At 40.5% G+C, this 27,961-nt stretch overlaps 3 protein-coding genes across 4 annotated transcripts; 1 reads left to right on the top strand and 2 right to left on the bottom strand.

Moving 5' to 3' along the window:
- Window positions 1-1,446: 1,446 nt before the first annotated feature.
- sult5a1 (sulfotransferase family 5A, member 1) lies at window positions 1,447-12,399 on the bottom strand. The gene is made up of 8 exons (XM_086071816.1): window positions 12,267-12,399; window positions 6,388-6,598; window positions 6,050-6,258; window positions 5,849-5,975; window positions 5,125-5,222; window positions 4,870-5,050; window positions 3,277-3,418; window positions 1,447-2,725 (listed from the first exon to the last, which is right to left on the bottom strand). The coding sequence occupies exons 2-8, from the start codon at window positions 6,524-6,526 to the stop codon at window positions 2,608-2,610; spliced, it is 1,014 nt and encodes a 337-aa protein (XP_085927942.1). The 5' UTR covers window positions 6,527-6,598; window positions 12,267-12,399; the 3' UTR covers window positions 1,447-2,607.
- dpep1 (dipeptidase 1) lies at window positions 9,203-15,407 on the top strand. The gene is made up of 10 exons (XM_086071815.1): window positions 9,203-9,562; window positions 9,671-9,797; window positions 10,875-11,007; window positions 11,088-11,238; window positions 11,558-11,627; window positions 12,278-12,454; window positions 12,754-12,838; window positions 12,916-12,991; window positions 13,078-13,213; window positions 15,147-15,407. The coding sequence occupies exons 1-10, from the start codon at window positions 9,444-9,446 to the stop codon at window positions 15,324-15,326; spliced, it is 1,254 nt and encodes a 417-aa protein (XP_085927941.1). The 5' UTR covers window positions 9,203-9,443; the 3' UTR covers window positions 15,327-15,407.
- Window positions 15,408-15,506: 99 nt separating this feature from the next.
- slc22a31 (solute carrier family 22 member 31) lies at window positions 15,507-27,919 on the bottom strand. 2 transcript variants are annotated; one of them, XM_086071813.1, is made up of 9 exons: window positions 27,390-27,919; window positions 23,510-23,613; window positions 23,269-23,423; window positions 20,436-20,604; window positions 20,195-20,358; window positions 19,899-20,007; window positions 18,441-18,655; window positions 18,140-18,251; window positions 15,507-16,973 (listed from the first exon to the last, which is right to left on the bottom strand). In XM_086071813.1, the coding sequence occupies exons 1-9, from the start codon at window positions 27,777-27,779 to the stop codon at window positions 16,535-16,537; spliced, it is 1,857 nt and encodes a 618-aa protein (XP_085927939.1). In that variant the 5' UTR covers window positions 27,780-27,919; the 3' UTR covers window positions 15,507-16,534. The 2 variants fall into 2 exon arrangements, with proteins under 2 accessions (XP_085927939.1, XP_085927940.1); XM_086071814.1 differs by having other exon boundaries at window positions 20,195-20,340; window positions 27,390-27,918.
- Window positions 27,920-27,961: the final 42 nt, after the last annotated feature.

Genomic DNA, 27,961 nt, shown 5'->3' on the forward strand with positions numbered 1-27,961 from the left:
CAACAACAACCGGTCGGCAACCGCCCACTTGGGGCAACTTAGCAGGTGCTGCTGGCTGGTGGCTTGTCGGGAATCCTGAGAGACGGCTGATATTGGGCCAAATCAGTGACAAAATTGGACACACTGGAATTTGAAAAAAATGCAATTTAATCATCAAGGTAAATGAGTGCATTTATTTACACCATATGCTGTCAAGAAAAAGCTTTACCAAAGCTGATATTCCCTTTTTTTCAAAACAAACACAAGTGAATAAAACGATGTAGCCGTCGCGCTAGCGTAGCTGCGTCACCCTACGGAAAGTTTTTCCTTCCTCGTTTAAAATAATTTACTTTAACCTCCAGGATCCTTCGCCGTCGCCGTACAATGGCCGACGACAGAACCCATTGTGTTTTTTTTTCACTAACCCTAACCCAGTTTGAAACGATTCATCCATATCTGTCGTACAAGCTAGCTAGCGCTAAGCTAACACCTGTGAGGGTTCGTGCTTGGACGGCGTCAAAGGCCAACAATAAAAGAACGACAAAAGCGTTGATACACTGCCTCGATGAGCCATTTTGATTGATTGTTCAACAATTTCATATAACACTCATTAGCCGCCTTAATTGCCGTACACGCAAACATTTCCAATCTCGATATTATTTATTGAGTTGATTGTGTTGTATGTGTTCAATGTGAAGGGAATCCACAGTTAACACATGGATTCTATCCAAGCAACATGCAAGGCAGCAAATACACGAGTAGCAAAGCAAACGGGCATCTCAAAACCTAAAAGGAAGACAAATTTAAGTAAAGATGATATATGTATATAGATTGATCGATTTTCAAACATCTATTTTCTGCGCCGCTTGTCCTCATGAGGCTTGCGTGAGCAACTTTGGCCAAAAAGTCAAGTGGAAGGCCGTGGAGTGGTCGCAAGATGACGGCGTTACAAACAATTGAATGCAATTATTCACATCTATGAACCCCACATGCATCATAAGGCAGTTATTTTAACCATTGTGCTACAGCACACAGGCAGATCATGAAAGATTGTCCAAATTGACACAATTTAGTTGCTATATTGCTATTGCAATAAAAAAATAAAATAAAATCTTTGTTGATAAAGAAAAGAATTGTGCCATAGGTGTGCTCTTTGTCTGCTTAAAGGTTACCCAGAGTATTTTTGGTCCATTTAGGTTATCTGTTGCTAGAACTCCCCCCCCCCCCCCCTAAAAAAAAAGAAAAAGAGCAGCTGGCTTTTAAAGAAGTCCTCTTTTAGCAGCTCGGCATCAGGGTGCAGGAGGTTCGCCTCCGTGGCCTCTAAAATATGAATATCCCTGTCAAAGCCATTACTTTCCAGCAGTCTCCGAGTGGACTTTCGTGGCTCCGTCACTCCTGCGGAGCGCTCCGTGCTGACACGTTGGTTCTGCTGTTGAAAGCAGAATTATGTCGCCAGATGTAAATAAGTCAAACTTGCATTTTGAAATATGCTTCCCATTCACAAAACAAGCCGAAAGGCCTTTACGGTCCTGTAAAGCTCAACGACGACACCCTGTTAAGAGGAGGAAATGTTTCAGGTTCATCACTTCAAAATAAATGTCATCAACTACTGCCCTTCCTGTGTGAAGCTTACATGTTCTCTCCAAGAAGTTCCAGGTTCAAATAAAAGTCATAAATTCAGCTTGATTATTTTAATTTCAATTGAAATCAGCAGAAAATCAAAAGAAAGAAAAAATATATAAATAATAGGTGTGACAGATAACTTCTTTCTTTTTTTTTTTGTTCTTTCTGCAAATGAACAAATCCAACCTTACGACAGCTGGGATAAGGCAATCACATGGAGCGACCACACATTGAGTGGCCTCTTGATTAATAAAAAATTAATAAATGCGGTGAGATTAGGGGACTTTTTTGAAAAGTACCCCCCCACACACACAAAAAAAAAACACACACACACACACACACAAATATGCAAATCTACGAACGCCAAAATGCAAATAATCAGGGGTCGACTGTAGTCTTAAGTTGTAATATCTCAAATCACCACTAGATGGCTGACGTGTCTACACCAGAGCGTTTGGCCAACTTGGTTTCAGCAGGGTAACAAGATGGCGTCCATATGTCATGTGACCAGCAGTTGACCAATCACAATTAATCAAGAGTTAACTTGTGATGTCATGCGATTAATTCTGATTTAAAAAAAAAAAGTTTTTAATTTGAACATATTTTTCTAATTTCTAATAATCATTTTTTTTTTTTAAAGAAAAGATTATTAAAAATTAGGGCCGTTAGGCGATTACATTTTTTTAATCGTAATTAATCGCAAGACTTCACTAGTTAACTCACAATTAATCACACATTTTATATCTGTTGTAATACAATTTAAAAAATTCTAGGTTTTCATACTCTTGTTAACAAAAGTGAAAAAAAAGTTAAACTAATAGAAATAGTTCAAATGAATTTTTGACGTCTATAGCCGTCAATGGCAGTGAATGAGTTAAGCATTTTTTGTGCCGCCTTTGAATGCTAATTTTAATACACTGAAAAAAAATCTGTATGTGATTTGTTCAAAAACGTTGTTGTTGGCTTATTATAGGATGAGCAGCAAAGAAAATGATTGGATGGCAGTTAAGTGAGTAACAAGGAGGGAACATTTTCCTCTTCGTGCCGGTCACACGCGACCTTGATGCTCCCAACGTTCACTTGAGTTGAGGTCAAGTCCGGCGAGAGCCACTGCAGTGTTTTGCTGCGACACGGGAGAAAGAAGTGGCAATGAAAATTGACTTCCCCGTAATATTTGATACTAAATTCTTCTCACGGTGAGAGCGCAGCAGCTGCGATGAGTTGCTTCGGGCTTCAAGCAATGCGCACGAAGCCAACAATCCAAATAACGCACAAGCTGCACCACCTCTCAAGCTCTCTCAAGGCAATCGCCCTCGACACAAAAGGCTGATCAAGAGCAAGAAGGAAAGCGCACATGGCCGTGTGTGTGTATTTCTTTTGTGTGAGCGTGTGCGTGCGCGCGTGCGTGTGTCTGGAGTTGGATCAAAACAAAACAAAGCAACACAATCTATAGAAACCGTCTTCACACAAAGCACACCCCAAAAAAAAATAAAATAATCGAAGAAGTTCAATCACTGCAGGAGAATAGACATTTCTCACATCATCATGTGAGAGAAAGATAGAAACTAAAAAATAAATAAATAAAAGTGGCACCAAGTTTTGTTGCCTATGTGTGATATACGTTGCGGCAGAAAACTATTTCGTTTCAGGTCATGTCACGGCGCAGGCACATACGAGCTCTTTGCGTGTCGGTGCTGTTTGATGTCAAGCTGCCAAACGAACTCCAAGGAGCAAAATGGCAGCTTTTCCGCAAGGACGCTGTCGAAACGTTCGTTCTGCTCATCCGTCAACGTGTTTCTCCAGTCGCCAACTTTGCCTACGAGAGAGAGGAGAGCCACGATAATCAGGCGTTGATATTTTACATATAAATAAAATATTATGTTCGTAATAAAAATAAAAAAAATCTTCAAATTTTAAGATCCACTATCCACAACAAATAGTTTGAAAACAACAAAATTTCAGTGTATAAAAGTTACCATTCAAGGGATGGCACAAAACTGTTGAATAAGAAACCAACATTAACTGGAAAAACTAATTAGGTGCAATTTTTCACTAAAATAAACGGACACATTAAAAAAAAAAAAAATCATTTTTTTTTAACATATACTATGTAAAAAAAAAAAAAAAACATTTTTTTTAACATATACTATGTAAAAAAAAAAAAACATTTTTTTTTTTTTTTTACATATACTATGTTTGTCCTGAATATCAATCCAAATACGCAAAACATATTTTTTAGGCTTACAGGCAGTATATAATGCTGCATTCAAGGTCAGTGGGAAGTCGGGGTTGACGTCACTCGACAATAGCGAACCCCGTACAGAATCAGGCAAAACATAATTCACAATTATTAACAGATGTATTTATTTTAACATGAATTTAGTTATTCGAAAGAAGCAACTTCAACTGACTGTTAACCACAACAGCAAACAATTGATCGGAATCACGAATCAGCCATCTTAGTTGTTTAGACTTTCATCAAACGCTTTGAGGTCGGAACTGGACGAATCCAAGCGGGAAATGTCCGACTTCCCACTTTCCCCGAATGCAGCGTAAGACCCGATGCAAGCCATGTCTGCCATCTAGTGGTGAATGGTGATATTACCACTTAAAACTACAGTCGAATTTGGCACCCACAAAATTGCATAATCAGACAAAAAAATATATATATATATATTTTATTAAGCTTTTCCGTTTTTTTACGGGATTTTATCCAAATTTACCCTGTTTATCATGGAAAATATATATTTTAAATGTTAATCAGCACTTTATATACAATTCTTTGGGTATGTAAAAATAAATTAAGAAAAATAGGGGTGTGGATGAGATGATTTTATCAAGGGGCCACTATGGTTGGAGGCCACTTGCTGCCCATCCCTGAAAAAAATGGACAAAAAGTAAATACAGTGAAATATGACATATTTGGGATTCAGTACCTTTTTATTTATTTATTTTTCTATTTAACCTATTCTCCATTTACTTTCTGAAAAACTCCCTGTATTGTGCTAGGGCCCAACCAATAAAAAAATGTTACTTTGACTCTCTTGAGGTTAGTTGAGGCATTTCATTTAGACATAAATAGTATCCTATAACATCTATAGGAAATATACAGATTTTTTTAAGCGAAGGTGTCTATTATACTGTACACAGGTTAATTGTCGCCCTTCTGCCATCTAGTGGAAGAGCATTGAATTGCACAGGCTGGCAGGCACATCACTTCCTGTACCACAAACGCGCTGAACTCTCACGTGAAATTGCCCGCCTCACCTGTCCTCATGAAGGCGCCCTTGCTGTGGTCCATGATCTCGGAAGGAACGAGGCTGCAGTTGATCATCTGGTTGTCTTTCATGCTGCTGAAGCCGCAGTACGTCACACAGCTGTTCACCTCGTCCTCCACCAGAGGGCGCTGAAGGAACGAGCTCACCTTCACAATAGAGCCTTTCAAGTCCTACGAAAAAGGGAAAGAGCAGAACATACGATTTCCTAGCAAACCTTTATGTGAAGTTGACATTTTGCAATTACCATTGACAGCTCTTCATAGGTCACATGAAGCAGATCAGGCATCGCTCCTAACTGGCTCGTCCATCCTTTGACATGGTCAAACCAGGAGCCAAAATGCACTGAAGCAGATCAGAATATGTGACTAACTCATTCATTGCCATTGACGGCTAGAAAGACCTAGAAAGACGTCAACAATTCATTTGAACTATTACTATAAGTTTAACATTTTTTTCCACTTTTGTTAACAAGAGTATGAAAACCTAGAAATAAAATTTAGAACAGATATATTAGATATAAATTTGTGATTAATCGTGAGTTAACTTGTGAAGTCATGCGATTAATTATGATTTTTTTTTTAATTAACCGCCTGACACCCCTAATTTTTAATAATCTTTTCTTTTTTTTTAAACAAATAAATAAATAAATGGATTTTTTTTTTTAAAGAAAATATTATTAAAAATTAGGGCCGTCAGGCGATTCATTTTTTTTATCGTAATTAATCGCATGACTTCACTAGTTAACTCACGATTAATCACAGATTTTATATCTGTTCTAATACAATTTAAAGCAAATCTAGGTTTTCATATCTTGTTAACAAAAGTGGGAGAAAAAAATTGAACTAATAGAAATAGTGCAAATGAATTTTTGACGTCTATAGCCGTCAATGGCAGTGAATGAGTTAATAAAATTATTATCAGCATTGTTTCTCACACTGTAAAAAACAAAACACTTTTTTTTTTGTTACCTGTGCCCTCCAGAAAAGTGTTGAAAAACTCCTGAAAGGAACCAGCATCAGGCAGGAAATTGGCCATTTTGTGGAAATGGTAAAAAGATACCAGAACATCTTTTGGGTTTCTGCTCACATAAATCACCTGTGAGGAGGAACAAAATCACAATGCAGATTGTGTTTGGTCGGTTGAAAAAAAAAAAAAAAAAAAGGTCAGACCTTAGTTTTGGCGCCTCGGAGGGCCCCGGCCAGCATGCGATGAGGAAGGTGAGTGGAGATCATTCGGGGTTGGCTTGAGGCGTCGAGAAGCGCTGCGCTGTAATGGTGCTCAAGCCAGGGGGCACGAGCCCAGTTTGGGGCCGTTTGGGACACGTGCGGGTCACCTCGGCTGGTGATCAGAGTTACTATTTGCTGCATCCATGTGGTACCTGGATCGATAAATAAATTATAATAATTAAACATCCCAAGACATTTTGGGACAATTCTTTGCTTCCGACTCAACAAACAGAACAGAACAAAAACAGTTACAGTACATGTGAGGGCCGGTGTTTCCTTACCCGACTTTGGGTAGGAGACAATGAGGATGTCCGTGTCTTGAAAAGGGAATTTGAGAGCAAGCTGCAACGACTCCTGCGTGTGCAGGTGTCCGGGAAAAGTTATTCCGCCAAACGCTTCTGCCACTTCCAACCTGGACATTTCTGACCTGCGCAAATGATTTCAGTGCGCTCGTTATCTTCTTGCTGACGTTTTCCAACCAACGTTCGTCTCCTTCAAGAGTGCGAAAGGCAACCGAATGAGCTTCACACGGAAGAGAAAGTGAAAATACACACACGGAACTGGAACAAAGCATGTCCCCCCCCCGAGCACATCAGGTTTTTGAGACATTTCCATTTGTGTGTGTGTGTTTTTTGGTTTGACCGCTAATCGCTTTCGCAATACAGATTTGATCACACGTTGAAATTCATAGCTATGACATTCAAAAAAAATTAATGAATACAAATTCCACCTGTCGCTGAGCCTAACCCTTACTCGTAAATATTATAAATATTTTACTGTATTACCTATTATATTAGTGTCTTGTATTATTATTATTATTATTTTATTTTATTTTAAAATCAGAGATGGCTTTATATGTCCCTAAACCCATTTTTGATGTCGATTTAAAAAATTATTATTTTTTTCTTTTTCGTCTTCTTTTTTGAGAGATCTCAGTATTGTTCATTTGGTAATCTTACCGATTCACCATATCATCATCGTCGCTCTCTCTTTTTTTTTCTCTTTCTCTTTTGTGTGTATTTCGTTTTTTTTTCTAGCACATCAGATTTTTGAGTTATTTGCATTTTTTTTGTGTTTTTGGTTTGACAGCTAAAAGCTTTCGCAATACAGATTTGATCACACGTTGAAATTCATAGCTATGACATTTAAAAAAAAAAATAATTACAACTGTTGCTGAACCTAACCCTTAATCATAAATATATTACTATATAACACATTATATTATTGTCTTGTATAATTCTTAAATTATTGTCTTGTATTTTTATTATTATTATGAAAACCTAAAAAAAAATCTGTAAATGTTTACATGTAGTCAAAATGTGTTGCCAGCGTTCTGATGGATTGCATAATCACGAAACTGACGTAACAGAACTCCTGAAAGCAGCACAAGTATGAAACTTCAATATCTGTTTTAAAATACGAACCAGTGAAGCATTTTGAGACTATTTTAAAATGAAGTAAATAAACTGGACTTCCCTGGAATCATTGAGTTAGACAGTAGCGTCAGTCAGTTTGACCAAACTTACAGACTTTCTACGTGACCATTTCCTGCCATGGTATAAAAAGAATCTTGCCGTTCCACCGTACAACATTTATCATGTTACGCAACACACCATCCCAAAAAATGCCATTATTACTGACTGTTATGGCTATAAAGAGATAAGAACTTATGGTGTGACAACCATCATTCTCAGACTTCAACCCCATTGAGAAGTCACTGAGCATCCTTAATAGGATGCTCAATGAGAGTGGATAATAATATACTGTACTGCACTCTGGTCAGCAATTATTGCATCCTTAAGTGAGATACAAGCAGAAATTAACCATGGACTTAGAATTTCATTGTATTAATAAGGAACTTGATCGGTAAAGATGTTTTATTAATTCATCTCTAGTCTTTTGCATAAAAAAAATACTGTCGTTATCATTGTGGTTTTGCTCTATAAAATCCTGTTATGATTAAAGATAATAATTGAATTGATGAAAACTGTCATTCATGTAAACTCACGAGAGTTTAGGAATGTGATTTAAAAAAAAAATCATAGCATAAAGCATATAGCATAAAAATCAATTCTCATAAGAATCGTGATTTCCCATTTAGTACGATTCAAATCTGTTGAATCGCTGTACATGTTGTACCTGGTTTGGCCACTGAGGGGCAGTGTGGTTCCACGCCGTCTGATACACTGTTAAGTTGTAGCCACATTAGAGAGTAGAAGGAAAAAGTCACGATCAAGTTATTCCAATAAAAGTTGTTTTTTTGCAGCGTGGAGCCGTTCTTTTGAGTGATAAAAGTGCCGCGAGTAGCGCGCTAATTAGCATTAGCGAGTCAGACTGGAGTAGATCATTACGATTCTTTGCACATCTATAGATTGAAGCAAAAATCATTGTCAATCAAAATCATTTTGAATCAAAAATCTTTCTTAATCGAAAATCGATTCTGAATTAAAATCGCACATTCCACAAATCGGAATCGAATCGAATCGTGAGACATTCAAAGATTCCCACCCCTATAAAGCAGTGTTTCTCAACCAGGGTCCCTGTCATTGGAATCAGCTGCCTGTCGAATAGGGAGACGTGGAAAAGCAGGGTTGAGAAACACTGGCATAAACAACAACGTGAACTTTTTATTGTCAAGCCGATTTTGCAACAATCAATAAAATCCAAGCATATTCAAAGTGATGATTAATTTTCAACTATGATCACCGCAAGTCATTCATCCATTCGGGTGTCATGTGAGTCGTTAAAAGGTCACAAACGTGTGTGTGTGTGTGTGTGTGTGTGAGGGGGGGGGGGGGGTTATGGGGCCCATATTCCCAGCTGTCCTTGTGGGGACATTTGTTTTCAGGGTCAAGACTTGGTTTTAGAGTTTAGTCTGTGGTTAGGGTTAGGCAGTTGTGACGGTTAAGATGAGGGGTAAAGAAATGCATTATGTCAATGGAATGTCCCCACTAAGATAGTATGGCAAACATGTGTGTGTGAGAGAGGGTATTCGTGCCAGATAATGAAGCACTTGAGAGGACGAGAGCATTTCCGTTTGTGTCCGGCATGAAAGCTATGAGCGCGTTCATGTGCTTGGTTGGAGGAGGTTGAACGAACTCTTAAGTTCTAACATTAACCAACATCTATTGTTTTACGGCCGTCTGAGGGTTTTGTTGCTATGCACTTCGTGCCAGGAAAAGCTGTGATGAGAAACATGACAGAGGAGGAGCTTCGCACTCATCCCACACAAAAATACAGACCTTGAAAGAAGGAGCAAATAGCTTCTTGAGAGGAACAGTCGGTTGACTTTTTTTTTTAGTTAGCAGGCAGCCAAAAGTTGCAAAGACGTCGCGAAATGTCGTTTTTAGCTGTGTGTTTGCTTTTGTGTGCCATGTGTCGGTCCGCGTCGGCAGACGAGGATCCGTACATGAGCAGAGCTCTGAAGCTGATGTCTGAGACGCCGCTCATCGACGGGTGAATGCAAACTTCTTTTATGTGGTCAACTTCTTGAGAAACGTCTCAAGTTGGACGCTCTTCAAGAGAGATTTTTGAATCATTTTCTTTTCCGCTCTTGTTTTGCAGCCACAATGACTTGCCTTGGCAACTGCGCGAACAATTCGACAACCAGCTCAACACAGTGGATCTAAACACTCTGGAAACAACACACACTAACATACCAAAGATGAAGACGGGCCGGCTTGGAGCGCAGGTACAGTACAGCGTATTGCATGTAGCGGAAGATTAATTTCTGCATGACTGGATGAGATCGACCACAAAAGCTGCCATGCGACGACAACACGGCATTTGAGTGGCAAAAAAACATTTTTTTTAGGCTATTTTGATGTCACGGTACTCTCATGTGGTGTTCCACAGGGGTCAATTTTGGGGCCCCTGCTGTTGTCATTGTCTCTGCTGCCGCTAGGTTCCATTTTAAGAAAGCATGGCATCAGATCTACAGTACGTCCCGCTGAGCACGTTCTGATTAAAGTCCACTTTTGTCCCGTCTGGAAGAATTCAAGGTGACACTGAATTTCTTGAATTTCAATGGAAAGAAAACAAGTGATAGTGTTTGGTCCCTGTGGCCCTTGTACATACCACCCTGCTGACTGGGGCCCCCCCAGGCGCTTTATCTAAAGCCAACAGTCTCTGGGATTTTAAATTGGCGCTGTCGTTTAAAATAAAGCCCCTCCTTCCACAGCAGCACTCGTTAAATTTCGTCTGAAATACCGTAATGCACTTTATTTGGAGTCAGCCAGTCCTCCTTCCAGCGTCTCCAGCTGCTCGCCGACGAACTGGAGCTCGTAGGAGGGAGCACGTAACTCCAATTCTGGCCTCACATTTGAAAAAAATTATTTTATTTGTTTTCACATTTTTCAATGGTCTCCTCCACACGACCGAGGAGGACTAAGTTTAAAGTTGAAGTAAAAAAAAAAAATGCTCATAATACCGAAAGTTATGACATTGGCATTCTATTTATGCGACAACTTTGACGAGGCTGAAATCCGCATCTGTCTTTTTTTTCAAGCATGTCCGTGCATTCTTCTTTCATTTTTGATGCAATTGAGAAATGCGCCAAACGTTCTCGCTGAGAGCTTTTTGTATACAAATGATGTTGATGTGAAAATCAAGCAAACAATTCTGAAAATTTGGCAATATTAGCAGCAAACCAGGGACATGCGGGAATGGTAGGCAAGTGAGGCAAGCGCCGTCCGTCCTCAATATGCGAAGAGTCAACGGACCGCTTTTCATATATCGTGCAAGTCGTTGACATTTCCGTCCCTTTCAGTTCTGGTCTGCCTACGTGCCGTGTGCGTCCCAGCACAAAGACGCCGTTCGACAAACACTGGAGCAGATCGACGTCATTCACAGGATGTGTCAGAAATACCCAAGCACGTTGATGTTCGCCACCAGCAGTCAAGGTCAAGTTTGGATTTTGTTTTTTTCTGTCTTTAAGTTTTGGAGTGTCAGTTGAAATGTGGCATACTCGTGTTTTGTGCAGACATCACAGAGGCATTCGCACGCAATAAGACGGCCAGTCTGATTGGTGTGGAGGGGGGTCACTCCATTGACAGCAGTTTGGGAACCCTGCGCACTTTCTACCACTTGGGGGTCCGCTACCTTACGCTCACACATTCCTGCAATACACCTTGGTAGGACACACTTGCGCGCGCATATGCAATGTGTTCTTATTGCTGTGAAAGCATTCTTCATATGAAGTGAATTCACAGTTGGCGCATGTTGCGTTGAGGAGAGTTAGGGAGATTCCTGCAAGGGTGCAGGTGAGGTCTAAGAGGTATCAAATGTACTGGAAGAGCCTGTTAAGTGTTCATCTCTTAGTTATACAAAGCAAAGCGCCTGAATAAGTTCTACATCTCAGGTCCTGAAAAAAAATCCACTTGAAAATGTCATTTAAAATGAATAATGAATTCACAATATTTGTTTGATTTCACTCAATGTATTTTTTTGTAGGGCCGATAACTGGCTTGTGGATACTGGATCAGAACCATCTCAACATGATGGCCTGTCTCCTTTTGGCAAGGTCGGTCTACACGGTGTAGAGTTCATTACCATAAAATTATCAACTAAGAGTTTATATGACTTAATTAGATCAACCACCAATCTTTTGATCAGAATGCAGGTGGGATATTTGGTTGGCTGGCTCGCAATTTTGAGGCTCAGGAACATTTCCGTTAAGCTAAACATTATCCCATTTTTGGCAGAGGATGGAAATCCAGGTCCAGAAAGTAAAAACCCTGCCACAGTTTGGCTTTAGCCCCAGGTGCTAGCTAGCTAGCTCCAATGGTGCTCGTTTACCTGCTAAGGAGCTAGCCCCAATGCTAGCTCCCTAGCAGGTAAACAAAGGGAGCTAGCTAGCATCGGGGCTACAGACAAACTGTTTTCTATCTGGACCTGGATTTGCCACCTCTGATTTTTGGGGCGTTCATTCAACATTAGCTTGAACTCTAGAAGGTTAGCGGACAAGTTAGCTTTAAAAAAAAAAAAAACCCTGTTGCAATACTTGCATGGTGTTCCGCAGGGTTCAATTTTGGGGCCTCTGCTGTTTTTATTGTATCTCCTGCCTCTGGGCTCCATCTTAAGTAAGCATGCTAATTCATTCATCCATTTTGACCAAATGGATGGACTGTGTTGGACATTAAAAAAATAAAAATCATCTTACTTCCATTCCAGCAAGTGATTGCAGAAATGAATCGTCTGGGGATGCTGATCGACCTGTCTCATGTGACCATACGAGTGATGCACCAGGTGCTGAAAATGTCCAAGGCGCCCGCCATCTTCAGCCACTCCTCCGCCTACACCGTCTGCCCACATAAGAGAAACGTTCCCGATGAAGTCCTTAAGAGAGTGGTGAGTGTGCAGGACAATATCGTGGGCTCCCTCTTCCAACAATAGAAACCTCACATTCTTTTCTAATTGAGGGGACAAAAATTCCTTAAAAAAAAAAAAAAAAAAGGCTTCCCCGAGCAGTGTTGAGTGTAGACTATCTAGCGGGCATATAACAAATTATTTTACAGCCCATTGCATTCCACTTGGCGTCTTTAGAAAACAAAAATCGATTTAAGCAAACCTGGATCTATTGTAGCTCTTTATTCTATACAGTTTTTATGTAATTAAATGTTGTCATGTGACATCTTGTGTGTGTCCAGAAAGAAACTGGAGGAATTGTAATGGTCAACTTCTACAACGACTACGTGACCTGCTCCCACACCGCCACCCTCGCCGATGTTGCCGGTAACGTAACTGTCATGCAACCATAAAACTTGACTTCCCAACTCCACATGTGATCAAATCCACCGTTTTCACTTTAGATCATTTTGACCACATAAGGAAAGTGGCAGGAGCTGACATTATCGGTTTCGGCGGTGACTATGATGGCGTCGAACGGTAATTCCACAACACTTCACCTCAAACGCCAAATCAAAGTGATCATCACAAGGCGCTGTCATGATTCCGACCCATACTTGTGCCAGAGTTCCTGAGGGTCTGGAGGACGTGTCCAAGGTGCCGAGTCTGGTGGCTGAGCTATTAAGGAGAGGGTGGTCTGATCAGGAAGTCGGGGCCGCTCTGGGAAACAATTTGCTTCGCGTACTCAAAAGAGCGGAGGAGGTGAGCCGAGAAAAACATTCATCTTCTATAGCGCTGGTCCTCATTGGGGTCGCGAGTCCCAGCTGACTTTGGGTGAGCGGCAAGGTACACACTGAACTGGTTGCTCACAAACAACCACCCACGCTCACGTTCACATCATATTTAAATTTAGTGAAAGAATGTGAGTGTTTCAAAACTGACAACATGCAAAACCAAGATTCAAACTTGTGACTATTAATGACTACTCCACTGTGCTGCCCCACGCAAAACCTCAAACATAAAAAACGCAGCGTCATGCACTTCATTGGATGATGGTGTTGTAAAGTCTTATCAAGTCATAGGAAGCACCACTTAGCCTGTAAAACGCTTGTGTAAGGCCCCAAGAGCAATATCCGGGCGGCAGAAGGTGTCACGTGTGTAATATTGTCATAAAAAAGGCAAACATAAAACATTTGCCAAATGCCCACCACCAGGCATTTTTGGCTGGCATCAGGCACAATTTGTCACAATTTGGTGTAATTTGTTGTTTTTACTCACTTTTTGCCTCTCCCAAGACGTCATTCCTGTCTCCTACAGCGGCCATTACTACATGCAATTTGCCAATTTTGCAAATTAGGAAGGGATGTCATTTTGCGATTCCTAGCGACATTTAGGACAGCCAATGGGGGGAGATGCCACGGACTTCCGGGTTTTACATATCAGCGCCGTTTCCGGCCACTGCTGGCCGCGTTCCAACACTCGCACCCCCCACCCCTGCGCCCCCCAATCGCGCGCTCCCGCTCATCGGCGGGAGGGCGTCTCGGTTATCTGTAATGCTTCTGACACTAAGACAGACACTACACACTCGCAGCCTCGCACCCGTCGACGGGAACGCGCAACTGAGGGGCACAAAGGCGGAAGAGCAAGTACTGGGACGCGGCCCACACGTCGCAAACCGGAAACGGAAAAAAGTTGTAGGGTTGAAAAGTCGGAAGTCCCGCCTCCTCCGTGGCATATAGTCCATTAGATCCACGACGTATGGATACAAACACCAAGGTGTATTTGGCACATTTCCCCCAAACATTTCTGATATTTCCGCAAAGCATACACCTCCTTCCACGGTGAAAACAAACTTATTGTATTACCTTTGCCTGTGACTAGCATACAAATCAGGCAGATTGTTATAATAGTTAAACATTTAATCACATTTTGAAATTAAAATAATCCTCACAAATCACATTACAAAGATCCAAATTCCAATGTTTTTCAATGGACGGAGAGGGTCATTTCACTAAAACAGCTATTTTGACTTGCGACTTAATCCCAAATTTGAATCTCAGGTCAGCATTCTTGTTGTAAACGCTGCCTTCTACACACATTCCAAAACATTCTTCCGTCACCAACTTGATGAAGTGTAGACTATAATTTGCCCACAGATGTCAATCGTTAGCCTGGCAATAGCCAGATTGATTTGTGTTTCACTCGAGGGAGTTCTCCACAATATTCTCGGGAGTTTGTGAACTCACAAATACCGCGAGAATACATCTTGCGAGAGCAAGGTTAGTCAGTTGTCACCTCTCACCCCAAAGTCAGCTCAGTTATCAGTGATCATAATGGGGAAAATGTGCCAAATACACCTTGGTGTTTGTATCTACACGTCGTGGAGATAATGGGACTATATGCCACGGAGGAGGCGGGACTTCCGACTTTTCACCCATCATCTTTGTTTACGTTTCCGGTCTGCTACGTGTGGGCTGTGTCCCAGTACCGCCTTTGTGCCCCTCGGTTGCGTGTTCCCGTCGACGGGTGCGAGGCATTTCAGATAACCGAAACGCCCTCCCGCCGATGAGCGGGAGCGCGCGGTTGGGGGGCAGGGGGTGCGAGTGTTGGAAGGACCAGCACTGGCCGGAAACGGCGCTGATGTGTGAAACCCGGAAGTCGGAGGCATCTACCCCCATTCCTTTATCATTGTCAGGTCCGCGACAGCCTGAACAAGTCGAACCCAGATGATGTTCCTATCCCGTCGGAGGAGGTGAAGAACCCGTGTAGGATGGATGACGGTTACCCCAACGGTGGAGCTCGTCCCTCACTCAGCATCACGGCTCTTCTTTCAACGCTGGCTTTACACAATCTCATCTCACGAGGCACTTCGTAGTCTCTCTCTCATTCATCAACATGCTTAGTAGCTTTTAGAACCGTGTTTGTTGTTTAATTAGGATAAATATGTTCTACTTCAGCACACCTGGTTTATTTTTTTCCCCATGACATGGTCTCGAAAGTAATCCAATATACAAACAAAATTCTCCTGTAATAATGTCTCATAAAGTGTCAGGTGAGAGGTGTACTATTTTAATACAGGAGCACCACCCAGTGGAGAGAACTGCACAACTCACAAATGTTTTTTGGGAAACTTCACTTTTAACAAAAAAATAAAATCTAAAAAAGTTTGCTGTTGGTACATTCTTACAAGGCCAGTCAAAACTATAGAAAGCTTTCATGGCAGCTGTGAAATAAAGCTTAGACGAAATATAGTATGAAAAGATCATGGCATTTTTCAACACAAAACAATGACAGAAAATGACATTGTATTAAGAGGTTTGAAGCAATTATTATCCAGACTGCTCCAATCTGAGACTGAAAAGCTTATGAGGTATTATTAACACATAAGCCTAATATTGTGCCACAAATGGCCCCCCAATAGTCAATACAAACAGGCTTTTAATTCTAATGGCATTCAATCAGAAAGGAAGCAACAAAATGGCAGTTACATCCTGGACATATGCAATTTACACAAGTGTCAAACACAGGAACATTAAACGCAGAACGTCTGACTTTCTTCAACAGTGTGAATTTGGCGCCCTCTAGTGTGTCCCACAAACAACGCAAAAATACCAGACAAAACACATGAGCTGGGCTCATCCTCCAAAACGATTTGAGCCTCATTACAAATATCACCGGCTCAACTTGAGGGGCTTTTGGGAAACAAGAGTTACGCTGCCATGGCGACACTGCTGAGTCACACTGTCAGACTTAATGAAAAGTGCATGATTTGCTCACAAATGGCCAAAGTGTTGCAGCTCACATGATCGACAGCACTTGCACGGTTAAGTGTGCTTCCCAGCTAAAAGCGCACACGAACCAACCATTGCTGACACACAAATCTTCACGTCTATGGCCTTGTCACACAAAGCAGTCATGGCGAACACAACAGGTCAACTTGATTTTTTTTTTTTCCTTCAGAAAACAAAGCTGCTATTTCGATTGAAGTTGATTTGCTCGCATATAATGAGCAGGCACGGGGGCGGGCCGTCAAGTGTTCTATACAACTCAAGAGTCCATGTCATTGTTGAGGACCCCTTGATCTTACGACGCTTCCCTCAGCGGTTCACTCTCCCGCCGCTGCGCTTCCCTCTCGGCCAGCAGGCGGTGCGCCGGCGCTGCGATCCTGTAAGGCAAACTGTCTTTGTTCAACATCTTCCTGGTGGCACTGACCAGGCGCGAGTAGTTGTCAGGGTTGTACTCGGACAACTGGGGCCGCGGGCACAGCAAGGGCAGGCTGACCCTGTCCACGGGAGACGGGAAGAGCGGCGGCCGGCGCTGACTCTCGCCGTCCTTCAGCGAGTCGGGCAGGGGCTTGCGCTTGCTCTCGGGCAGGAGCATGATGCACAGGACGGACAGGACGGCGAACGAGGCGAAGATCACGTGGTGGAGGAAGTAGCCCCCGTTGTTCTGGAGCTCCATCAGGGACGAGGCGGCCATGCCGATGCAGCCTGCTGCCAGCACCAGGCCGAGGCACCCGCCTCTGATGTCAACAGGAGAAAAGTTGCAATGTCATCATAGCAAAGGGAAGACTCAACAAACTGAGCCACGGCAGGACGACCAGGGGTCTGCAACCTGCGGCTCTAGAGCCATTTTGTCCCTCTTCTGTAGTTCACTGTGGAATGTGGATCTCTAAGATGTTTTTTTTAGAAATTATATTTTATTATTTTTTAACCTATTTATTAGAGCTGTGCAATTAAAACTTCAATCGTTACACTCCACAATTACAAAATCAGCATACGGTAAACGTAAAATAAAAAGATTATTAATACTAATTTTGAGTTGTTTAAATTTATACATTTGCACTTTAAAAAATATTTTTTTTATTATTAAATACATATTTTATTTCATCAAAAAGTAACTTGCATAATTATAGTGTTTCAAATAATTTTATTTGTTTTAATAATTTTTACGTTTAAACAGTTTCTTGTTTTCTACCCAAAAATAAATGATCGTTCTAATCGTGATTTCAATTATTACCAAAATAATCTTGATTCATATTTTCTTCATAATTGAGCTGCCCTATTATTTATTTTGTGTTAGTTAAAATATTCTTTAAATTAATTCATGACTAAATAACAAAAACGAATAATTAAATATATATTTAAAAAAAAAGTCAGAGTCCAAATTATTAGGTTGTCAGAAAAAGAGAGACAAAAGGTTGATGAAAAAGTTCTAAAAAAAAAATCATCCCTATAGAGGAAAAGCAGAATTAACATGAAATGTCTATGAAATTGCCAAAAATGTCAGAGAATTGAATAAAAATGCAGAAAAGCAAACATTCAAAAAGTAACTATGAAATGTTCAAAATATGCCTTAAAATTGCCAAGAATGTCAGAAAATTGAAAAAAAATCCAGGAAAAAACGTCATAAAATAGGCATTAAAATGTCCCAAAAAATTCCTCCAAAATATAAACTAAATATGAAAAATTACACCCAAAAATAAAAAATAATTTAAAAAAAACAAAGGGAGAAGAAAATTAATGTGTAAATATTGGATGCTGCTGTCATATTTTCGTGTTCATCACAATCTTCAAATGTTTTTGCGACTCCACACAGATTTTTGGTTGTATGGCCTAAAATGGCTCTTTTGACAGGAAATGTTGCTTTAGACAGTGTCTTATATTATCCAGTTTGAGAGAGACTTACCGCACGACAGTTGGCAAAACCTCAGAGGCAAAGAAGATGCTGAGCATGGCAAGCGCTTGAGAAAAGAGCAGACCCACAATCGAAAGCACCAGCACCAGGCCTCCTCGGAGGTCTGACAACACAACAACAATTAAGAATAAATCATCAACGTGCGTTATGTGAATGTCCTATTATCGGCACTGTATATTGAATCGTCAAGCCATTCTCGTGAAAGGGATAAAAAGGAAAATCAGCCAACCAGATAAGAATCAGGCGAGTAAAAGCTTAAGATCCTTGGCAGAGGCAATACATATGGCCGTACACTGAGTGAGCGCCAGCAGAAGCAGCGACGACAGTCCAGTGATGATGGCGGAGAGCAGAAGCATACCACGCCGACCGAAATGATTGGCAGTGCAGCAGATGAAGATGCAGGCCAACGTTCCTGTGGCGATTCTGACAAAGTAGCTGAAGTAGAAATTGGTGGAGGACATGTGCAGGTTTTTGGTGAAGCAGTACTGGATGCCTGTTCCGATCAAGCTACAGGGAAGGGAGAACGACATTCAACTCAAGAAGTAAGCATGAGATTCACAATCAGCTAAAACAACACAAAATTTTAGGGTTCCTGCAGGTATCAGCAAATCTAAGTCAACACTTTTAATGCAATTTTTAATTCAACCAATTTAATGCCCACATCACATGATTTCCACAGTTAATTCACGATTAATTGCACGTTATATCTGTTCTAAAATAAAATATACAAAATAAAAAATGTTGTTTTCCAGGTTTTCAATTCACACTCTTGTTAAATAATTTTTTTTAAACATATGGTTACCAATTACAAATGTGGTTGTAACTTTCAGTTCATTGATTCAGTAACTTTACAGTAAGTAATTCATAAAGTTATTTGACGTTAAAAAAGATATACTTAACAGTTAAAAGGAGTGTGAAACATTGAGTCAGATTTGTGTTGAGGTAATTTTCTGCCACTAGATGGCATTCGTGTTTCATGCTGGACGTTGTTGCCTGGAACAGTACATTTTTAAAATCCAATTCAGAGCAATTGTATCAACTGTATTTAAATACGATGTCTACGAGGCTTTAAAAGGTTAATGCCGATTAAGGCCTTCGTTTTTTTTAGCAAGTTCCATTTAATGAATTTTAATGCTTCTTAACTCATTCACTACTAGCCATTTTGACTGAAGCAACCCCCTTCGCTCCAGGCTGTTTTACTGGATTTTGACTGTTTTTGCAAGGCCCACAGAATATTGTGTTGTATTGCTATAAAAACATGGAACTTACCAAAAGAAAGATTAAAGTCTCTTCATTCATCAGGAAAACAAAGTATATTTCTATCTGTTTAAGTTGTGTAGCAATGGGCATTAGAATATAGCTAAGTTTCATCATTATTCACAAATCTGTTTAAAACTGTGGGTAAATCAGCTTGTTTGCAACATAACCCTGGTTGATCTCATACACTCTGCTGCCACCTGCTGGCCGTTTTTGCAATAACTACCATTTCCTCAACCGTTCTCTGCCGTTGAGAAACTGCATCAAAGCGGTATGCTCTAGCAAAAAAAAAGAAGATTTAAAAAAAAACAAAAAACGTATAAATATGTCTTTGGGACACTTAAAACCTTTAAAATAGAACATATTTATTTGTTTTTGGGAACAAATGAGTTAAGGACATGCAGAAACCCTTAACTTGCTTGTCTACCAAAATACTACAAGTAGCTTTCATGTGGCTTGTTCCCTCCATCAATCAGCACAACACAAAACTTACAGCGTGAAGCTGAGGATGAGGCAGTTCTTCCAGATAACACGAGTGTGCCGCAGCTCCAAAATGGAATAATATCTTGGCTGGCAATCTTCATCGAATACCGAATCAATTTCTAGACACGGAAAATCATAATCAAAATGCAAACAACTGCTTTCATCGGCCACTGGAATAGTGTAATGAGATCTAATACAAGAGCAGCACCAAAAATCTTGTTGTTGCAATTTTAGCGAGTACCCGGTCATAGGTCTATTAGTTTCAAACGTTCGTACAAGCAAGCGAGTGGGAGTGCTCGGTCTCACCTGCCAGCAAGATTTCACCAGGGAAGAGTTCGTCTGGCAAACACGCGCCATTCCTGATGGAGAATTCCTGGAGGCTTTTTTTCACCTCGGGGATCTGAGCTGTGGCCAGAAGCCAACGAGGAGACTCAGGAAACAATGACGCGCAGCTGAACAAGACAACCGTGCTTGAGAGCAGAAAAACAAACACATCCCAATACTGTTTCCATTTCCTCCTCAACACGGCTGCCCCCGTATGACTCACCACCAATAGCAAAAGAGCAGGAGCAGAGGTAACGTGGTAACGGCCTGCAAAACCGGCCAATCACGACACAGAAGAGCGACGCCCGGCAACAGCAGCTCTGCAAAGATGCCGAAGAAGCCGCCCACCATGGCGACCATCAGACGGCGAGGAGGGTCGCACAGCTCCAACCCTGACGAAAAAGAAAAACGAAAAAAAGAAGTTGTCGTTTTCAATCGGAGTTTATAATGTTATTAACTCATTCACTGCCATTGACGGGTATAGACGTCAAAAATTCTATTTATTTAATTATTTCTATTAGTTAAACATTTTTCCCACTTTTGTTAACAAGAGTATAAAAACCTAGAATTGTTTTTATTGTACATTTAGAACAGATATAAAATTTGTGCTTAATCGTGAGTTATTATTATTGAAGTCATGCAATTAATTACAATTTTAAAAAATTATCGTCTGACGCCCCTCATTTTTAATAATCTTTTTTAAAAAAAAAAGTATTAGGGGCATCAGGCAATACATTTTTTTTAATTGTTATTAATCACATGACTTCACTAGTTAACTCATAAATGAATCACAAATCTGTTCTAAATGTACAATAATTTTTTTTCTTGGTTTTCATACTTTTGTTGACAAAAGTGGAAAAAAATGTGAAACTAATAGAAATAGTTCAAATGAATTTTTGACGTCTATAGCTGTCAATGGCAGTGAATAAGTTAACGAAACAGAAATAGACAGAAGACTTCGGAAAGTCGAACCTGGAATTAATTGTGGTCGATTCTGATGAAGGAAAGCAAAGTGTACACGTCACCACGTAGTTTGCACCTATTGGCTTTTGAGATTATTCAATACTAACAATAACATAATACATTCCTCCCCTAACAAACAAAACGCTCAATAAACTAGATGAAGCAACTAAAAGATAAGACTTTTCGGATCAAAGTTAACTTATGTGCAACATGTCACCTTTAACCTCATTTTCCCACAGAGGGACTCTTGTTCCACTTCCCTCCTCCTGACAAAGAGAACGAGAAGCTCCCTTCCTGCTTACTTTCTGCCTTTAGTGGTAGCCCAGCTATTGTTTTCACATCTCCGTGGAGGTTCGACATCCGCAGGACATCACTCGGATATTTTCCAGAACCCAACATGAGACCACCTTCAAAAGTCTGGACTCAATCTAGCCTTGACCTTGTTGGAATGGGGAGTGTGTGCGTGTCAAAAACAGACATGGGTGTGGATATTACAAAAGTTGAAACTCTGCCATGCCTCTCCCAAGTCCCCAATAGACTAATATCATATTTCCATGCAGGGCAGGTTGACGGACCAAAACATTTGGTACACTGTGTACAAAAACGTAATACGCCTGCCTGCCGGAGACATCTCAGCATACTGATGGAATCCCATGAAAGGAGAGCTGACAGGAAATATGACAAGAATCCCTATGAAATTCCAGATCTCATACACACGGAATGCAATCATGAAAAAAGATATCTTTCATCTGGTGGAAGCAGATGAAACATTCTGACCAAAAAATAATAAAGTAATACTCTATAAATTAAATATGTTCAGTAAATATCTTTTTGAAATGGCCGTTTCTTTTTTAACCAGTCAGATTTGAGATATATAGACATATTCAAGGTAGCCGGCATTTTTCCATCCTCTGATTGGTTCAGTTATATTCATCCCACTGATTATTTAAGCTTGAAAAGCACAAAGATGGATTTACAAGGGGAGGATGATGTCGTACATAAAAAGTCATTTTCAAGGTACAAAAACTCGACTTCATGAGGCCAACACACATCAATGTCTGCTGCGCCTGCATCAGCATCTCTGGTGAGTACGATGTATTTCATTTAAAGTTTTGACATTGATAAATATTGATTGTAAACTGCGATATATTGTAATGTAATGTAATGTTGGAGCTGTTTGGAGTTGATATATTGGAAGATAAAAGGTAACGACGTTTCTTGCTTTAGTAATAATGTATTCAATTACTGAACATAACAAACTAATATGATTCTTTATAAAAAAATTTTTTAAAAAAGAGCAATGATGATGATATTACCGAATGAACAATACTGAGCTCTTAAAAAAATAAAAAAATAAAAATAATAATAATTTATATGATTCATCATAGACCTAATACATGATGTTTATCTTTATATGGAATTGATATATGGAATCAAATACGTGCGTTGAAACATAAAAAAGTATTTTATGAAGGACAATGAAAAACTAGCTACTTAAGTAAATACAGCATTAGTGTATTTTCTGAATTTAAAGCATAATATAAGAGAAAAGTGTGCCGGTCATTAACTCATTCACTGCCATTGACGGCTATAGACGTCAAAAATTAATTTGAACTATTATTAGTTTTGTCCCCACTTTTGTTAACAAGCGTATGAAAACCTAGAAATTTTGTTTTATTGTACATTTAGAACAGATATAACATTTGTGATTAATCGCGAGTTAACTAGTGAAGTCATGCGATTAAATACGATTACAAATTTTAATCGCCTGACGCCCCTAATTTTTTATAATATTTTCTTTTCTTTGTTTAATCTTTTCTTTCTTTTTTTAATAATAAAAATAACTAGTGAAGTCATGCAATTAATTACAATTTAAAATTGTAAAAAAATATTTTTTATTAAAAATATGAGAAAAGATTAAAAAAAGAAATTAACAAAAGCGGAAAAAAATATTAAACTAAAATGAATTGTTGACGTTTATAGCCGTCAATGGCAGTGAATGAGTTAATATTCCATATTTATATCAAATATATCAAACAAAAAGGTATACAGATTAAAGCATCACAAATGTGATGTGAGTACATGGGACTTACTTGCTATGTAAGAGGACAAAAAGACCCCAGCGAGCATGACGCCCTGAGAGAGACGAAGCAGCAGAAACACCACAGCGCTGTTGGACAGACACACGGCCATGCCAAACACGCCGGACAGACTGACGGACAGGAGGAAACCTCGTCGACGGCCGAGCCTGAGAAACGCACAAAATCGCACAAATGTGAGACTTCGGTCAAATGGACACAAAACAAACGCAAGTGTCATATTATGCTAATTTACCAGTCGCACAACGAGCCGATGAAGATGTATCCCAGAATCCATCCCGTCATGAAGCAGACGTGTTGAAGGGGAATTTTCCAGTAGTCACTGCAGACGAGGTTCCACTGCGGCACAAAATACACACAAGAGAATAATGTTGCTATTTATGAGAGTGAGAGCTTGTGATTGTGCAGAATTTGGGGAAATGACGAGAGAATTATTATAGAACATGAATAATGTGCCAACAGCATGTAGTATTATACTTCAGCGCCATGACAAGCTAGAGCAGGCTCTCTGTAAAGTCCCAATCACTGATCTCGGTGCAGCACCAGGCGGGAATGTCGATCATGTCGACGCTAATTCAATCAAGATGACTGCTGACCGTATTATCACATTACCACAAAGTGGTGTTCAAAAAATGAGCCTGCTAAGAATCTTTCCCCCGCTCATCCTTTAACCCGCCAATCGAGATCGTTCATAATGATGTCATTCGGAGACACACACCAGTCCACACGTCACAAGCTCGCCGGCTACCTTTGTGTGACTCGCGGATCGTCCGTTTGTCATTTTTCAGGGTTTTCTACCTTCAATGATTAAAAATACTCCCAATTGACATAATTTGATTATAAAACGTCCATGCAAAATTGGCAGTCCACCCGAGCACAGACGCAGCTTCTTTGTTTCTCTGCCAGCTCGCAGGAAGACGCCACTAGCCGTTGTGGAAGACATGCTAACACATGTAAGGGTTTTTGGAAAAGTAGCATTGTCCAAATAAGGATTCGCCTGTACAATCTGATGAGGTCCGATTCGACACACTTTAAAAGGATCATCTTTTTTTCATCCTGTTTAGTGAGTCAAAAGTGAGGTGTCAAAAACAATCCGGGACAAGTCCGCATAATTCTGGAGCAGGTTTGTTGATTCATTATCCATTTTAAAACGAGATGAAGCAGTTGAAAATGCTTCAGAATTTCAGCTCGCAACCACCACTGCCTGTCCTCGACCCGTAGCTAATGCGTTCCCATGCCTCTGAACACGTCAGCAGCAGGAGACTTCCTCCTTCTCACGTTAGTCCTTTCACTCTTCAAATTGCCACAATATCAAGCCAGACACAATTTGGGATTTGACCAATATTTGGGGGGAAAAATAATTGCAGCGTTGACCCCCGCTAGCCACTAGGATGAATGAGCATAATGAAGCTCAGCTGGTGAAGAGATTGCAAAATCCAAGCTTAGGTGACTTCTGACGACAGATGCTAGCATGTCACAACTCGCTTGTCCATATTTTACATTAGTTAACTTTAACCACTTACTAGTTCGTATCATTTCATGTTTTTTTTATATTTATATATTTATCACTTCGGCCAATTTACCAAATAAAAGAATAGACTCTGTTGTCCAACTAAAAGTGTGTTGACTGCCAGCGCAGCAGCCATGACCGTACACAGCAAATAAAGGTTATTTCAAATCTAAAAATTGTGCACCGCTACCCTCTGCTGGCAATTTGGCTCATTACCACCCCTCAAGTGATTGCAATTTAAAAGAGAATAGCATCAGACACATCAAACCCTCCCATTAAAAAAAAAAAAAAGAGCATCAAACGACATAACTCGTCCTTGGCACTGAATGTTTAGATTCTAATGACTGACTAAAGCCACTCATGGAATTTAATGAGTTAAAAATACAACGCGAAAAAAATATAAGACAGATTCTGCCTTTCTTCTCCGCTCTCCATCAGGTCTGAAACATTTTAGTATTTGCAGATTAAGATGTATCTTTATTTGCAGGTTACACAAGCAGACGCCATCACACGCTCGGCCAGATTATTGCAAGAGATAAGCAGACCCAAACAAACGTTTCTCTCACTTCGCATCTGTCATCGCATCGTCTCTTCTGGGAAATCGTTGTACTCGATTTTGGGCGTGTGTCTGTAGAAATGTTTGTCCATTTGATTTAAAACTGTTGTGAGAGCATAATCTTCTTTTCGGGTTCATCCCAATTGTCCTTGATGGCTCACAAAGTTCTTCCATATAAAAGTCATCTAAGCATGCCTTTATGGTTTTCTTTGAGCACTAGTACACAAAAAAAGGGGAAGTGCCCCACACGGTTTCAACAAAGTTCAAAGTATACAACTGTACAGAATGTCTCGATAAATTAATGACACAGGTGGCGATTGTTCAGTCCAATCCTTGATTGACTAAATTATTGATTAAGATTCATTGTTTAGTCAGGTCAGATTCAACCCTGTAATGTGGATTGGGGTTGCGTTCTGGTGTAAGCATGTTGTCGTACAAAGTACAAACTTGCAAAAACTCTGGACTAACAGTAGCAATTTTGATCAATTCAATTATTCTCGTACTTGCCAAGTTGCACTGGCTTCTGGTCTGCCCGAGATGTGATTTTCTGCTCTCATATTCTTCTTTAGTTTCTTATTAAGCAACTCGGAAAGGCTCTCTGTAATCATGTTTAAAAATATGTTTTCAATTTCGATTTCTTTATTAGTCTAAAGAACTTCTACAAAAGTGGGTGAATGTGACTGAGCAAAAAATGAAAAAAAAAATGCAGGTCCAGTGGTAACAACAGTTGAGAACAATGATATAACATGTGTTTTCCATTTTCTGTAGCGCTTATCCTCATTAGTGTCACGGGTGTGTTGAACCTAACATGTTTGCTCATGTAAATTAGCCAACATCAGCAAAAAAAAGTCAGAGCAAATATTGACAGAACTCACAAGATCACTCCATGTTGGAGGAACATGGGCAGCTATTTGAGACATATCGCTTTAACATCGGCTATGACATTTTTATTCTTATGCAGATGATAAAATAACAGAAAAAGTCAATCTAAATTATTTAACACCCGGGTAGGAGCAGAGTCTATTCTTCCATGAAGTAGATTCGGTGTATTGCTGAAGAGAAAATTCTTAACCTGGGTTCGATCGAACCCCAGGGGTTTAGCAGAGTTCAAGAAGATACACACCTGACTCATATGATTCGTGATGATACCACCCCGCTTGGCCATCATTGGCTACACGCTACATCAATCCCTTCATACTATGTTGAGCAAAAAAATAATATGAATTCACATGGAACGTAAGGTGTTCCACAGGGTTCAATTCTGGGGCCTCTGCTGTTTTCATTGTATCTATTTATTTCACCCCTGGGTTCCATCTTAAGAAAACAGGGGGGATTTGCAATGCCAAGTTGAGCAATTCTAGTCCAGAACAACTAGCTAGCGAGCAAAACTAAAGCAACACTTCCTTAAGCTATATGGAGATGGGGAATGCAAGAACACAATCACAACGCTTTCTGAATTCAAGTTGAAGAGAGCCAGACTGCAAGAAAAAAAACAATATGCTATTTTTTTTTCCCAATAAAGAATTTTTCCGGGAATCTGCATAGAAAACTGGTGGGGTTCAGTACCTCCAACAAGGTGAAGAACCGCTGTACTAAAAAAATACAAATGTTTATTATGCCTGCTAATATCGGACAGTAGGCCCATTCTAGGCCCATTATCAGAGAACCCCTAGACCGACGATCTAAAATGGCTGGTTGTGATTTAAAAATCAAATTAGATGTATGTGACAGGGCCAGAGAGGGATGATTAATTATTCAAAGGTTATATTGTTAATTTACTACTGGCTGCTCATATTGACAGTTTTAACAAAATAATTATTGGAGGAAAAAAAAAAAAGTCATGAAAGTGTTAGTAGGCTAAAGGTGGCACTAGTAGAGGAAAAAAAACGTTACTAGTAAGACCTTGTGACCGAGTGTGCTGAATTGTTTTACCAGTAAACGGATGGACCTCATCGAGGATACGCTCAAACGCTTTTCCATAAACAACAACAATAAATAAGGTTTGCGTGCGACTGAAGACGTTACTTCGGTCAAGTCAGTTCTTCTTACCTCAGTCACGAAGTTGCTCTGAAGTCCCGACACGCGAACGTACTCCCAGCCTTGGGTGCAGCTCACCTTCTCCCGGGGAACACTTTGGGACAGTTCCGACGAGTTCGGCGGGTACTTGTAGAGCTCGCAGTGGCTCAGGCCGCTGCCGTTGACCCAAGGGACGGTCAGGTTCAGGTAAGCCGACTTGGATATGTTAGTGAGGAGGAAGGCGGCGGGAAGGAGCCGCGGGTCCGGTTTGCAGTGGTACGCGTCCGGGATGGCGGTGAAAAAAACGTCGCTGAGCAGATTGAACATGACGGCGAAGCTGGGGAACCAGCTGAACGCCACCGCCATTCGGTTGTAGGGGCCGTACCCGCCGCTGTGAGGGAAAACCTTGGTCTCGTAATCCATTTCAAGGGGGGGAGGTTTGCGCTTCACTCACAAAAAGTTCGTCGGGACCGGAGCACAGCTCAGCGAGCCGCGGCTGCCAGCCTCAGGGGAAGTAAAGCACGCCGAATGGAAGACAAGGGAGAAGCGGGCGGTGACGTCACAGTCGCTGTCCGGCATTTGATACGCCCACTCCTCTGAGAGCT

The sequence above is a fragment of the Leptonotus elevatus genome, chromosome 3, assembly GCF_054856555.1.
Source record: "Leptonotus elevatus isolate MCC_2025b chromosome 3, RoL_Lele_1.0, whole genome shotgun sequence".
Taxonomy (NCBI): domain Eukaryota; kingdom Metazoa; phylum Chordata; class Actinopteri; order Syngnathiformes; family Syngnathidae; genus Leptonotus; species Leptonotus elevatus.

What these genes read in the sequence shown, in the direction of transcription:
- sult5a1 (XM_086071816.1), bottom strand. Translation starts at nt 6,526, where the DNA reads ATGTCCAGGTTGGAAGTGGCAGAAGCGTTTGGCGGAATAACTTTTCCC. An exon ending in TCCGAGGCGCCAAAACTAAG is followed by an intron (nt 5,976 to 6,049) that starts GTCTGACCTTTT and finishes TCCTCCTCACAG; the next exon opens with GTGATTTATGTGAGCAGAAA. An exon ending in CCTATGAAGAGCTGTCAATG is followed by an intron (nt 5,051 to 5,124) that starts GTAATTGCAAAA and finishes CCTTTTTCGTAG; the next exon opens with GACTTGAAAGGCTCTATTGT.
- dpep1 (XM_086071815.1), top strand. Translation starts at nt 9,444, where the DNA reads ATGTCGTTTTTAGCTGTGTGTTTGCTTTTGTGTGCCATGTGTCGGTCC. An exon ending in GAGACGCCGCTCATCGACGG is followed by an intron (nt 9,563 to 9,670) that starts GTGAATGCAAAC and finishes CTTGTTTTGCAG; the next exon opens with CCACAATGACTTGCCTTGGC. An exon ending in GACTATGATGGCGTCGAACG is followed by an intron (nt 12,992 to 13,077) that starts GTAATTCCACAA and finishes TACTTGTGCCAG; the next exon opens with AGTTCCTGAGGGTCTGGAGG.
- slc22a31 (XM_086071813.1), bottom strand. Translation starts at nt 27,779, where the DNA reads ATGGATTACGAGACCAAGGTTTTCCCTCACAGCGGCGGGTACGGCCCC. An exon ending in ATCGGCTCGTTGTGCGACTG is followed by an intron (nt 23,424 to 23,509) that starts GTAAATTAGCAT and finishes TGCGTTTCTCAG; the next exon opens with GCTCGGCCGTCGACGAGGTT. An exon ending in TGGTGAAATCTTGCTGGCAG is followed by an intron (nt 20,008 to 20,194) that starts GTGAGACCGAGC and finishes TTCCGTGTCTAG; the next exon opens with AAATTGATTCGGTATTCGAT.